This window comes from Uloborus diversus, chromosome 7 (assembly GCF_026930045.1).
Source record: "Uloborus diversus isolate 005 chromosome 7, Udiv.v.3.1, whole genome shotgun sequence".
Lineage (NCBI taxonomy): Eukaryota > Metazoa > Arthropoda > Arachnida > Araneae > Uloboridae > Uloborus > Uloborus diversus.
In genome coordinates this window covers 17,124,191-17,137,573 of record NC_072737.1, presented here as the reverse complement: position 1 = coordinate 17,137,573, position 13,383 = coordinate 17,124,191, and the positions used below count along the sequence as shown (strand labels likewise).

General features: G+C 33.1%; 2 protein-coding genes across 2 annotated transcripts in view; one reads left to right on the top strand and one right to left on the bottom strand.

Annotated features, from left to right (window-relative positions):
• Positions 1-4,582, top strand: part of LOC129226618 (glutaminyl-peptide cyclotransferase-like) — a 31,815-nt gene extending 27,233 nt beyond the window's left edge. Inside the window, exon 7 of the mRNA XM_054861246.1 lies at positions 2,691-4,582. Coding sequence (XP_054717221.1) covers positions 2,691-2,863 — 173 coding nt within the window. The 3' untranslated portion in view covers positions 2,864-4,582. The remainder of the gene's footprint in view (positions 1-2,690) is intronic.
• A 774-nt stretch (positions 4,583-5,356) lies between these two features.
• The window catches only part of LOC129226616 (spectrin beta chain, non-erythrocytic 5-like), a 130,930-nt gene continuing 122,903 nt past the window's right edge, over positions 5,357-13,383 (bottom strand). Inside the window, exons 77-79 of the mRNA XM_054861245.1 lie at positions 10,652-10,789; positions 9,066-9,124; positions 5,357-5,850 (exon numbers count right to left, since the gene is read on the bottom strand). Of these exons, the coding sequence (XP_054717220.1) occupies positions 5,638-5,850; positions 9,066-9,124; positions 10,652-10,789 (410 nt within the window). The 3' untranslated portion in view covers positions 5,357-5,637. The remainder of the gene's footprint in view (positions 5,851-9,065; positions 9,125-10,651; positions 10,790-13,383) is intronic.

Genomic DNA, 13,383 nt, shown 5'->3' with positions numbered 1-13,383 from the left:
AAAAACGTCCCATTGCTCCACCCCCCTTGGAGGAATTCGCGCCAAAAACTAATGGGCACAAGTTCACATAGGGGCACATATGTGTACTAAATTTCGTTCGATTTCATGCGGTAGTTTTTGTTGTAGAGCGGCCACAAAAAACTGGTCACACACAGACGTGACACACACACATACATACACACACACATACATACATACACACACACATACATACACACACACACACAGACAGACAGACATTTTCCAAAAATGGTCGAAATGGACTCAGCACACCTCAAAACGTTCGAATCCGTCAAAATTCGAAATTCGAAAATTTGCACGAATCCAATACTTTCTTCTATATATTAGATATAGAAGAAAGTAAAAAGAAGAAGTTTTGAAGGAGTTAAAACCAAAATGAAGGTGTTCGAAGGGCCCTTCAAAAATTTTTTCTAAACGAAGGAGTATTGGAGGAGTTTTGAAGGAGCGTACTAACCCTGACGTGTGTAAGGTGTCAATAGCTTCATGAACAAACGAAAAATCCAGAATCTCGGACAAGAACCTACCCTATAGGTGAAACATTTTAGATATTAACTCAAACCATGTGACCCGGATTAAGTTCTGCAAGAAATCGAAGGTAATTTTACCAAATAAGGCGATAACTTAATTTTAACAAAGTAAATTCCCATTATGTTTGTATAATACAGAATAGTAAATGTAAGTTTAAATTGTTGACTAACTATCAGTAAATCAAAATTTTTTCTTTTAATATTATCATGCTGGGATTGGCAATGATGTGCAGCATTTGCAACGTATGTTTCCGTCAAAGACTGAAATCTGATACATGTCGACATCAGCCAGTGATTATTAAGATCCACATACCGAAGACATAGACTTAAGACAATATTTCTGGTGAAAATCTATATATTTCAATTTCAAACTTCTGCTGTCTATATATTCCATTTCAAACTTCTCCTGTGCTAAGCACAAAAGTGGTGGTATCTGTACTTTTTATCAAAATTGAGTTATTGTCACTAGGTGGTTCTTTGATACTTACTTTACCCAAATACAATGTTTTATGGTCACTTGTCAATGGAAAATATTTTTTTAAAAAAATCTAAAAAAGTTTCATCTGAATCAAATATGTGGAGGCACACAACTTTAAACGGGAATTACTTATTTTGAACTCAGCTGTAGATACCACTTTTGCTTAGCATGGCAGTATTGTGCTTAAAATGTTGACATCAGCCAGTAAATATTAAGACTCTTTTCTTGACTTATACTCAAATTTCAGTCTTTCACGGTAACATATATACATGAACGCAACTACTTTTTATTCACTATTACACTTTGAGTTTTGTAAATTTAGAAAAAACTTAGTCTTTGAAATAAAGACAAAAAACTTGCCAATAGTAATAGTGATGTTCCGGATATCCGTGGATAAATAAAGATCTATATCCGTATCCACTCTTAAATTCTGTTTAAATTAGGTCTTATTCCCTATTTAAAAAAAGGTATCATTTCAGAAGCCAATTTATATCCCCTCCCCCTTGCAAAAAGGAAGGGGAAATGAGTTTTAAAAGTGTGTATCAGTGTGTCTTTTTGTGGCATCGTAGCTCCTAAACAGATAAACCGATTTTGAAAGTTTATTTTTCGTTCAAAAGGTGACTTGATAGAAAGTGTTCTCGACTTGTCCTCGTTTCTGTAGAACTGTAATTACCGAAGATATTAATTAAAAACCAACTTAACGTTTTTCAAAATTAGGGTAGTAAAAATTTACCCGTACGTTAAAAATGTTGACTCTAATTGAAAGAACGAAGTTTTCTGCGTTTGATATTTATTTGAAACTTTCAACTTATATACAGTAGGAGCTATAATCTTGTTAAGTAAATCTTAAATGCAATTCTAAGCTTTTTTATGCATGATTGGTAGCGATATCACAGTCGGAAGATAAGGAGAAAAGCTCAATGATTAAAAATTTTTACCTGCTGTCAGTTCATATTTGTTAACAAATGTGTAATCTGACTTGCAAAATTCATCTTAATATGAGGTCGGCTTTCTGGGGCATGTTTTGGTTTTTTAATTTTTAATTTAATATTAGTTTTTGTTTTCGATTTGGGGATTCTGTTATTCTTCATTTGTTTTTCTCGGCATCCTTCCAAAAAAGTGAGACTATATATTTATTGTTTGTAAAAATGTTCCCGGCTCTGTATTTGGTCGGTTGGAGTAAGTTCGGTGGAATGGGTCAGCGCTACATTTATGCTGAAGTAAAATGTGAAAAATTATTTCTAGCCTGTCCAGTAGCAACTTTACTCTTGTTCCTGTATTTTACATCTACCGAGCAAGCTAGAAATAATTTTCACATTCCGTCTAAGCATTAATGCAGCACTGGCTCATTCCTTCCAACTCTCCCTCAGTTTTAACGGAGATTTCTTTAAAGAGTAAATCATAGTCTTGATTATATTTTTGCCGCAGTGGAAATTTTTTGAAGAAACTGCCACTATTCTGACGGGAATACCTTCCGTAACAAATTTTACACTTGGATAGTTTAATTGGATAAAAAAAAATTGAGATCTGTATCCGCGGATCTACTTTTTTAATGATCCGGCACATCACTAAATAGTAACACCAGCCATGAAATCAACTATTGGTGAAAGATTGTCTGCTTTATTATTTTGTACTGCATCTTATTTCAAAAACAAACTTTGCAGGTGTTCCGATCCTTCATCTGATTCCGACCCCTTTCCCGCACGTGTGGCACAGAGAAAGTGACAATCGGCAGAGCCTGCACCAACCCACCATCGACAATCTGAACAAAATTTTGCGTGTTTTCGTCGCTCAGTATCTGCATCTGGACAACCCTAACCTCGACATCATGAAATGAAACATTTTTATTGTTGCTTTCAATCAAAACAGATCTTGTTAAAAATTTTTAAATAATCTTGGTGTGTCTGGGGTACAAACTTGATTGAAACATTTAATATTTTACCGAGAAAACTATATTTTTTGTTGATTAAATTTTTAAAAATGTGTACTACTTTTATGTATGAAAGTCTTCCAAAATTTAAACTCATAGGATATGATTGTATAGAATGTAATTTAGGTTTTTTTTACAATTGTTATGTTTGAATAATTTTTATAATACTCGAACAATTTTGAACGTATCAAAGTCTACATGTATGACTCTTATCGATTTCAAGTAGTGAGTGTATGTGATAAAAAGGTATTTAAAGGAATAGAATTATCTTGAAAAAGGTGGTCTAAGATTGCATTCATGGTAGATGTAGTTGGATGGATTATAGTTTTAAACTTATCATGATTGCTGAAATATGGAATTCATATTGAGCTGGCAAAATTAGGTATTGCATTCTTCAATGTCCATAAAGTCTTAAATTCTTTGTGCTAAAATCTAGAAAAAGAATTTTATGTTAATTTTGATTTATTCAACATTTTAAATATATTTGTATAAAAATAGGCGCCATCTCAAGTTTCAACATTACCGTAAAATACTTGATGTGCTAATCAAAAGGCAAAATGGTCAATTCATGACCAAATATTTTTTTTTCTAAAGAAAACACTAGTGGTGCCAACTTTTTATTGTTAAAAATTGCATTTTTTAAAAACTTTTGAAATTTCTATGCTTTGTTGAAAAAAAAAAAAAAAAAACTTTTGTGCTTTTATGATATCTATTTTTTTAAAAATGAAGTATAATTGAAGGAAAATTATTCTAAAGTTTTCAAAATTTATTTATTTTGTACTTTCTTTACAATAACGATTGCTGAAAGATATTAAATTGTATTCTAGAAAGATATTAAATTGTAATGTAAAAATAAAATAAGTTCCATGTTAATGTCGAAATGAGGTATAAAAAAATAAGCAGATTTACAGACTACTTATAATATTTGGCCATTATATTTGACCAATAAACTTATCCACTAAAAATAAATTAATGTATAATTTTTAATATAAAACTTCACTTATATTAATTTATTTTTTGTTTGAATGTCAAAATTCAAACAATTATGAAATGACGTTTAATATTGCAAATTGTACTTCTGCAAAAATTAACATAGGTATTAAAATTAAAGTTGTAAATATATATACATTTTTTTGCTTAATTTATATGGTACTTTAATTAAAGTTGTTAAATATCACCATGAAAATATTTTAAACTGTGGGATTGAAAATTTGAAATGAACTGATGAAGACTGTTAATTCTTCAACTCTAAATATCGTTGCTGAATTACAAATAAGTTACTAAATTTCTCTGAATGCGATTTCGATATAAATTTTATAATCTTTTGGTGAACATTCTTATGCACATTAGCATTTACATGCATCGACACTGTTGAAGATCACTGCACAAATATTGTGTACAAAATAATTTTGCATACTTAATTTTTGTTTTACTTCTGTTTTTGAAGTTTTCCAGGTTTGTATATCTTACCTACGAAAAATGCAGGACATTTTTTAAAAGTTGGTCTTTTAGAAGAGTATATATTTCTATGTTGTTTTACTTGAAAAAGCATTCCATATAAATGTGATGTTTCATTGTATTCGGGTGATAAATTTATGTCTGTACAAATAAATATTTTTAATTGACTGCATGTGTTAGCGACTGAATTGTTTCAATATAAATAAACAACACTTTCAAAACATGCTTAATTTTAATAGCGGATGTGACTTTACATACATTTATTGCACACATATTAAGAAAAATAGTTGCATGAAGAACAGCTTTGGGAAAAATATAAAACATTTCACAATAGTTTTTTTTTTTAATTTTATATAACAACTTTATTTTACAAAACAAAATATAAAAATGCAACAAAGCATACTGCTCCTTTTTTCAAGTTATTTAATATAAAAGCTTTAAAAAATGCATTGGTCGATCCAGACACAAAGTGGGTCCGTTTTGCGATCTCTTCACAAAATCGTATTCCTTAAAATTTGTCCTTTCACATTTCATTTGCAAGGACAACTCTTTCTAACTTGTAAGCTCAATGAGCTAACTTGAAAACAGGACATAAGTATTAAAAAAAGAAAAAAAAACCTGCTTTCAAGTCATTTTCCCGCACAACATTTAAGGTCAAAGAGGTTTCCTATTAGAACTGCGTTTGCTAAAAATTCCCTTTATATGATTTTTTTTTTTGTCAAAAAAGTAAAAACCCTCAAAAAAGTCCTTTTTCACAAAATTATTTAATCCCAAAATGTAGACCTAAAAACAAAATCCTGGATCGACCCCTAAAACAATTCAGAAAGCGGCAAGAAATTGCATTCAACGAAACAAGGATATGTTTGTGAGAGTGTTACACTCTACTGTTTATGAAAACCCAAGCAGTTTCTATCGACGATGATCTAATGATTCAGTCGATGATCTAATGATTCAGTCGTAATTTCCCGTGCCGGAGATCGGGAAATGATGATTTGCGATGACCTGCAATTCATATTCAATAATCCATTTTGAAATAAAATTCAACACAAATTTAAAACTTTGAAACCCTTCTAAAAAAAATCTAACAAATTCATATTTTATATATACAAATACTCAATATCTCTCCAGGTAAGACAAAACCAGCTGTCGTATCCGTCTATATACAAAATATATAATCTCTTTAGAAATTTACAACAATTTTAAAATATATATATATGAATGCGTCATTTCTTTTTGAGGAAACCGAACATTCCTCCCTTTTTCTTCTCTTTGACTTTCCGGTCGTTGCTGACGATCTCTCCTTCGGAGGACCCCTCGGAAGAAGTGGTTCGGGATCTTATGTCGAGGGTGGAGAAGGGCCTGTTGCCGGGGAGGGGCTGCACTTTGTGGGGGAGGGACATGTGCCTCGCGTGAGAAGAATCCATGGAGTCGTAAGACTGGAATAAGAAGGAAATGAATTAATATTGCGTCTCAAAAGTGAAGTTTAACTTTGACTCCTAATTATCTGAAACTGAATAAATACATTTGTGCTTGAAAAGTAAAAATAAAAAAGAACTTATAATTGCACAAAAATTACATATTATTGCAGACCATGGTTGCCACACTTCCGTCCAAGGGACGGAATTCCGTCTTTTCAAAAATTTCGGCCATCGGATTTTTTTTCCATGTTCAAAATGATTTTTATAGATGAAACAAATCTTTTGAATCTCTCACTCTCAAAAAAGGTCTTATTCTTCTGAGGACAAAAAACTGGCCCATCTGCTAAAGTTAAAAAGATAAGGTGTTTTTTTTTTTTCCAAAAAAATAATTAAATAAGTCACTTAATCTGTTGATTTCAACTATTCTTATCATAATCTCAAAAATTTTATTAAAGTTTTTATTACAATGCATCTTATAGCCAAGAATCTCATACCTGAATTTTTTTTAATTACTATTTTTTTGTATGAAATATGAACTATTTATGTAACATGAACTATAAAATCTGAAGCTTTTTTTCTGCAGCAGCAAATAGTAAGTTTTTTTTATTGTATTTTATTATTAAGTTCTTTTTCTGCTTTTACCTGCTAAAAATCTTGGACAATGATATATTTTTTTATTTAGGTTTGAATTTTTACTTAATCTTACAATTTGGTTTTACTATATGGTTATAGCATCAAAAATTAGCATTATATATGTCTAAAACATCAAACAAACTAAGCACTAACATTTTGGTGTCGCGAAATGGAGGCACCCGCTTTTCAGTCCTGGCCAATTTTTAGAGTGGCACCCATGTTGTAGACACAGGATTCCGTGTTACAAGCCCCCCCCCCCCCCCTTTTTTAAATGCAAATAAATGAGCATATAGATGAAAGGGTATCCGACAAAAATGTCTTTTCATCAATAAGCTCTTACTTTGCATTGAAAAGGGGTGTTCCTTGTAACCCTGAAATATGTGTATGCAACAATCTGCAATTTTTGTGCAATTCGGTTTTTTATTTTTACTTTCTTAAATGTCTTCGTTCCAGGGTTAAATTTTTGAAAATAAGTTTTTGCCATGCAGCACTGTAGGTTAAAAAAAAAAAATGGAGGAACTCATAAAATGAAAAGGTGGTTTGAAGCAAATTTACCCAACATTTGCATTTTTTTACTATAAAAAACCAAATGTCTCTGAGAACACAGTTTGGTCTTCCTTAAGTCCTCTATATAGATGAGCCGACACATCAGCTTAAGATCAGCCATCTTGGATCAGAGCGTGTGTTTGAGTGGTTGTCTTTTCTGTTGAGTTATTGCGTTTGGTGATTTTTTACTGCAAACAATTATTAGCAGCAAGTGAATTGTTTATTAAATAAAACATTATTTTTGGCAAAACCCGGCTCTAGTAACCCTAGCTCCGCAACAATGAAAAATCCGATCCAAAATAGTTCAACTCAAGCTGATTCCTCGACCTGTATGTATAGCGACTTTAGCCCTGACTACAATAGTGTTGCCATGCTAGTGGCAGAAACTGGTTCAGTTTAAACTGGCAACAGGTGGCATGTACTGAAAAATGATTAAAAATAAGAAACGCTATTCAGAGTAATTTTTTAGGGGCTCAGCCCTCTCCTACCTGCCTCTCTGTATCTCCTGTATTGTATTGACTTATGTAAAATGTGATTGGTTTTAAAATGCATTTACTTCATTTAACACATACTAGACTTTAGGGCAAGCATTTTTACTTCCTTTTACAAAAAAGGAAGTACTATTGTATTCGCAAAAAAATTTTTACTCAAAAACATCACTTTTTCATTTCAATCATCAGTCTGTCAAACATCAAATAGATTGATTACCCTCTCGAAATCTTGATCTGGGCTGCGGAAATAGCCCCTAGCTTTTAGTTTTCCGGAAAAATTAAGTTCAACGCTCATAAGTTCAACGATTTGTCGCTATTAATAAAGTTCTGAATCTGTACCTTCACTGCGCATTGTTTGGAATTCTTTTTACTTCCTTTTACCAAAAAGGAAGTATTGTATTCGCGAAAAATTTTCACTCGAAAATCGACCTTAGTTTCCATTTTTCTCACCCCCGAATGAATGTTGAGTTTTTTTTTTCAACCCGACCACACGTGGATATGTGCCTAGGAACCTACAGATACCCGAAACATCCATTTTGACGACCCCCGAGTTAATTACAACGAATTTTCTCGTGACGTCTGTATGTATGTATGTATGTATGTATGTGTGTATGTATCTCACATAACTCAAAAATGGTATGTCCTAGAAAGTTGAAATTTGGTACGAAGACTCCTAATGGGGCCTAGTTGGGCACCTTCCATTTTGGTTGCATTCGGATGTTCCTAAGGGGGTCTTTTGCCCCTTTTTGGGGGGAAATCCTTGTTAATTTTGATTTAAACTCAAGTGGTGTTATAATTTGTCGGATTCTTGACGATATATCGCCAGTCTTTTGGTCACCAAGTTTTGTCGCCAAATTTGGAGATTTTTTTTTTTTTAAATTTGGTTTCAATTTGGCCACTGTTGGTGATATTTAGAGGGTAAACTATTGAATCACATTAAAATTGCCAATAATGGGAAAATGACATTAAATTAGATTAAAAGGAAGTCATGTGATACACACATCAGCTCGTTTATAACTTGGGTTGCTTTCTAGGTTTTAGCCAGTTGCTGCGACCTTTTTTTTAAAGTTTTTGCCATGCTGGTTGTAACAGGGGTTTACTTCTTTGGCAGAAATTGACCCCCCCCCCCCTTTTCCAGTTTTATAGCTACTTAATACATTTTAGAAGAAATATTTTGTGCATTGCACAAAAATATATTTGAATGTAGAGAAGTGTACTCTTCCTCCAGCTATTACAAAATTGTAACAAATAAACAAGCAACAGTATATGAAGAAACTGTTTCCAGGCTTATTGCCGTGGTCTAAGGATGCCGGTCCGGCATCCACCAGCAGTTTACTTAAATATTAGAGCGACTGGAGCAGCCCATCAGTCACATTGAACCCATCCACTGATGATGTCAGCCACAGAGCTTGAGGAAATGTTTGGATTTTCTTTTTCCTTTAGATCACGGCCAATAAGCCTGGAAATGTTATTTCTTTATATTGACGCCGGCCATGAAAGCCTTAAGCGATTTTTTTAGCGATGGCACACTTGTGCTGATAGGATAGGTAAAATTCATCTTACCTGCCTATACTGCATAAACTCTGAATTCTGCGGTTTCAGTTCCGGTCTTCGGTACATCGCTAGAAGTAATGATTCAATGTTTTACGTTTGTATCATAACAGATGAAAGGCAATAATGATGCATTACAGAAAAAGAATTTAAATCTAGTAGTACGTCATAAAAGTTTAAAGTGAAATTTAAATTGATGAGGGACTAGATTTTCGGAGTTCAAATAACTAAGTTCTCTAAAAGAAGAATTCAAAAGAATTATGAATTACAGTAAAGTAAAGCTTTTTATAATATTAAATATTTTCATAAGAACTTTTTTTTTTGCTATAGAAATGACTTTCAAGAACTTGCCAAGATTTTTCACATCAAAACTTAAAGGATGCAACACAAATGAAGTAAACCAAACCAAATGAAACACAAGTTTTCTATTGAATTCAATGCTTCCAGAGCTCCTATAATTTATTTCATTTTAGAGAAAATTAATTAGTTGTTTGTATCTGTCATGGAGTAGAAAATAAACTCTGCATTTGGCTCTTCAGAAAAAAAAATAAATGGAAAAAAAAAATCTACAGCTATAACTGTAGTAACAGAAAAAAAAAAAAAATCCCAAGAAAAATAACATTATTACTCTGACTGTTCAACAAAAGTATGCACAATACATCATGCAAAGATAATTAAAAAAAAAAAAAAGCATTGCAGCTATTCAGTAAAGAAATGATTACTAGTTAGCAGATAGTTTTATATTGTGCGTGAATATAATTTATATTTTTAATTTACTATGATCATATGAGGCAGTGAGAAGCAAAAAGGATACAAGTGGACCATTTAAAGTTTTGAGTAAAACATGTTTTAAGTTCAGATCCTAGGTAGGCTTTCATTATGTTTTTTTCTACATGTTCTCAATCATGCTGTTCAGCAGCACCTACTAGGGCTACTATTACTATTTCTCCCCCTAAAGCAGAGGAGAGGTTCCCCTATCATTTGTAGTTGTTATCTCCAAATTTTCCATTTTGTTAATTACATTCCTTTGCTTCTCACTGCCTCATATGTAACTAGAGAAAAAAATATTTCAAAAAATTTTCTCACATAGAGCCAAACACATAATTGATAAAGGAAGCCAATAATGTGTGCCAAGCCCCTAAACGAAAAGTATCCAAAAAACATTTACAAGGGTCTAAGTTTTCACCAACTGTTTTGAATAATTTCCGTCTTATTGAAAAAATTTGAAATGGAGCGAGATGGAAAAAGATAAAAAGTAACAAATAATCTGAATGAGATAAGTAGGGAGAAAATTCAGACAATTGAGCTTTAATTTGTATGATTATCGAAAGAACAATTAATTAGAATTTTATTTCTTAAGCAATTAACTTCAGTATGTTCATTTACATTTTCTATTTCAGAACACTTTTCATACAAAATTAGTGTTTCACTTTTAAGTAAGACATTCTGTATCCAATCCTTTCTTAGACTTGAAAATTTAATTCGCGACACGCCCCCTTATTATTTAAAAAGTTTTAGCCCTGAGAATATTTGCAACTTTTACCCCTGAACATCTAACAGTAACAGCAAAATGATGTTAAAGTCGATAATAAACTTACCATGTTTATCCATTTCACTGTCTGACATGGGATGCCAGTCATCATCCGAGTCGGGGATGACTGCGTTACGCAGAGCGGTGGGTGGGGGTTTCTGGGGGAGGGGAGGGGGTGCAGTGCTTATGGGTAAACTAGAGTGATCTAAGAAAGGAAAACATACATCAGTAGTTAAAAAAACATAAACAAAAGCTATGGAAAAAATTTAGACAGGCTGGGGTGATTGTGACCCAAGTTCAAAAAATCTGGAAATAGCCAAGGAAAAATTTTACCCACACAATTGATATGTTCTTTCTCTTGCCTAACACCCAGTAAAAAAGAAAATCGCTCTTACTGGCTCACCTATATTCTTCCTAAAAATAATTTGATAAGTAAAAATTATCAATGCTTTTAAAACAAAGAAATATGAACACCCATCATGCTTCATTATATTTATCTTACAAAAAACTTTGTAGTTTTACTTGTCAACATATTTTCCCCAAGGAAAAAATGATCTCAAACACGAGTGGTCAGGCTGATTTGCAAAGGATCTTGGATATTCTGAATCCACAGATCGCAATTGCACAAAATTCCAGATTTTCTCCTAAGCACAATCACCTCAATGTTTTTTTTAAACTAAAAAAAGGGGGGAAATTAAAGCCGTGCATGAATGACAATATTTTAGAATGCTTTCTAAAACAAAAAAAATAGATCATACATGCTCTTAAAACAAAGGAATATATACATCTATCATGCCACATAATATTTATTATACAAAATACTTAGCTAGTTTAATAAGCATTTCTTGCCTATTAAGTTTTATTTTGAGAGAAAGCCAAGATAAGATACGTAAACTTAATACTGAAAACAAATTATGAATGAACATGAATCAAAAGATAAATGCACTAATTGATATTTATAATTTTTTTATAAAGAGCAGTGTTTGCAAAAATGAGTTTGAGATAATTGAAGAAACGCGTTGTGGATTCAATATTAACAATAGAGAAATATTACAATATTTTTCGCACTTTTTTTTGCAGAAACTAAATAAGCGAGCTTCTACAATACTGCCGTGGACAGGTAAAGGGCAGGAACAGCACATTTTTTATTTTTCATTTATTTGCATTTTTGTCATCTATTGTACGTTAGCTTTCTTGTACAAGACTTTTTTTTTGAGTAATCACGATTGCTTATTGCTGACTGTTTTGGCGTGTTATCATTTTATTTTCCCGCCAGCACCCTCTGCAGCATCATCGTCGACTGGCTCCTCACGATGCTGCTCCTCTCATAGACTAATAATAAGAGTAGACCGAGCTATGGCAACCCTTTTGCTGCTCATAAACCAAACCATGTGACTGGTGGATATCCTAGCAACAGCGGGCGTTAATCGTAGCAGACGATCAACGCCAGCGAGAAATAAAATAAATAGAATTAATGGAACACGGAAGAATGATCTTTTATGGAGTCCCATTTGTAAATTTGTTATTCTAAGTTGTAAATATTTTGTTAATATAGTGAGTTTTTCGTTTAGATAGTATTGGGCATTTTCTTTAGTCAATTTCAATAACTCTCTAAGCAATAAAAGATGCAAGCGACCAAGAAGAATCAGCAAACGGTAAGATTTTTACCTACAATTTCAATTTAAGATACCGATTAGTACATTTTTGCGTTAACGCAAAACGTTTACGCCATTTCGTTCACGCCAACGCTGACAGCTCCAAATGAAATAAAAGTTACCGAAAACTGATCAAAAACTATTACTAATGTCAAAATAATGCATAACTAAAAGAAAAACAGTTCAATCTCTGCACCTGGAAGTTTTTTTTAATGAAAACACATTGTCTTAAAATACATGTCGAGTGCCAAACTGTAGATAATGCTGCCATCTAGCAACCATGCTGCCAAAGTCTTCGCCAAGCCCTTCCACTAGTCACATGATACATCTATGAACCAATTTTCTTTATCAGCAAGAATGCGAAAGCTCGGTCTACTCTTATTATTAGTCTATGGCTCCTCTAGTCAAAGCCATCTCCAAGTTGTGCTCATATCCTACATGCAGGGCCGGATTAAGGGGAGAGCAGGCGGGGCTACTGCCCCGGGGCCTCTGCAACAAAGGGGTCCCCACAATAAAATTTTTACAAAATATCCTAACTTTCACGGGTCGAAAATATCGGATATATACATAACTATCAAAACATTTGGATATATATCAAAGTATAAAATATGATATATATCTTTTCGAACCCTGATTGGGGCCTCCACACTTCCAAATCTGGCCCTGCCTACACGCACACATACACACACCTGCGCACACATACACACACCTGCGCACACATACACACACCTGCACACACTCATGCCTGCATACAGACACAAACACACATGCATACATACAAATTCCTACACACACACATACCCACACACTCATGCCTGGGCACCAACACACACCCTTACATACACACGCACACATTTGTGATTGCGAAAAACATAATTTGAATTCAAGAAGCCAAAATTCAAATTAATATCTTTTTTATTTTTTCGGTTTCCACTGAAAAAAAAGGGGGGCGGGGGCGAGAATAGCGTCGAATTCCAACATTTCCCTATCGCTAGTATTGAATCTAACACATATTTTTTCAAATATCTCGAAAACTCATTTCTGCAGATACTGCCATTTACCTGCCCATAGCAGAATAGAGCTAACGTATAATGGATGACAAAAATGAAAAATTTGGAGTTACTCTCCTAAACCAGCCTACAGC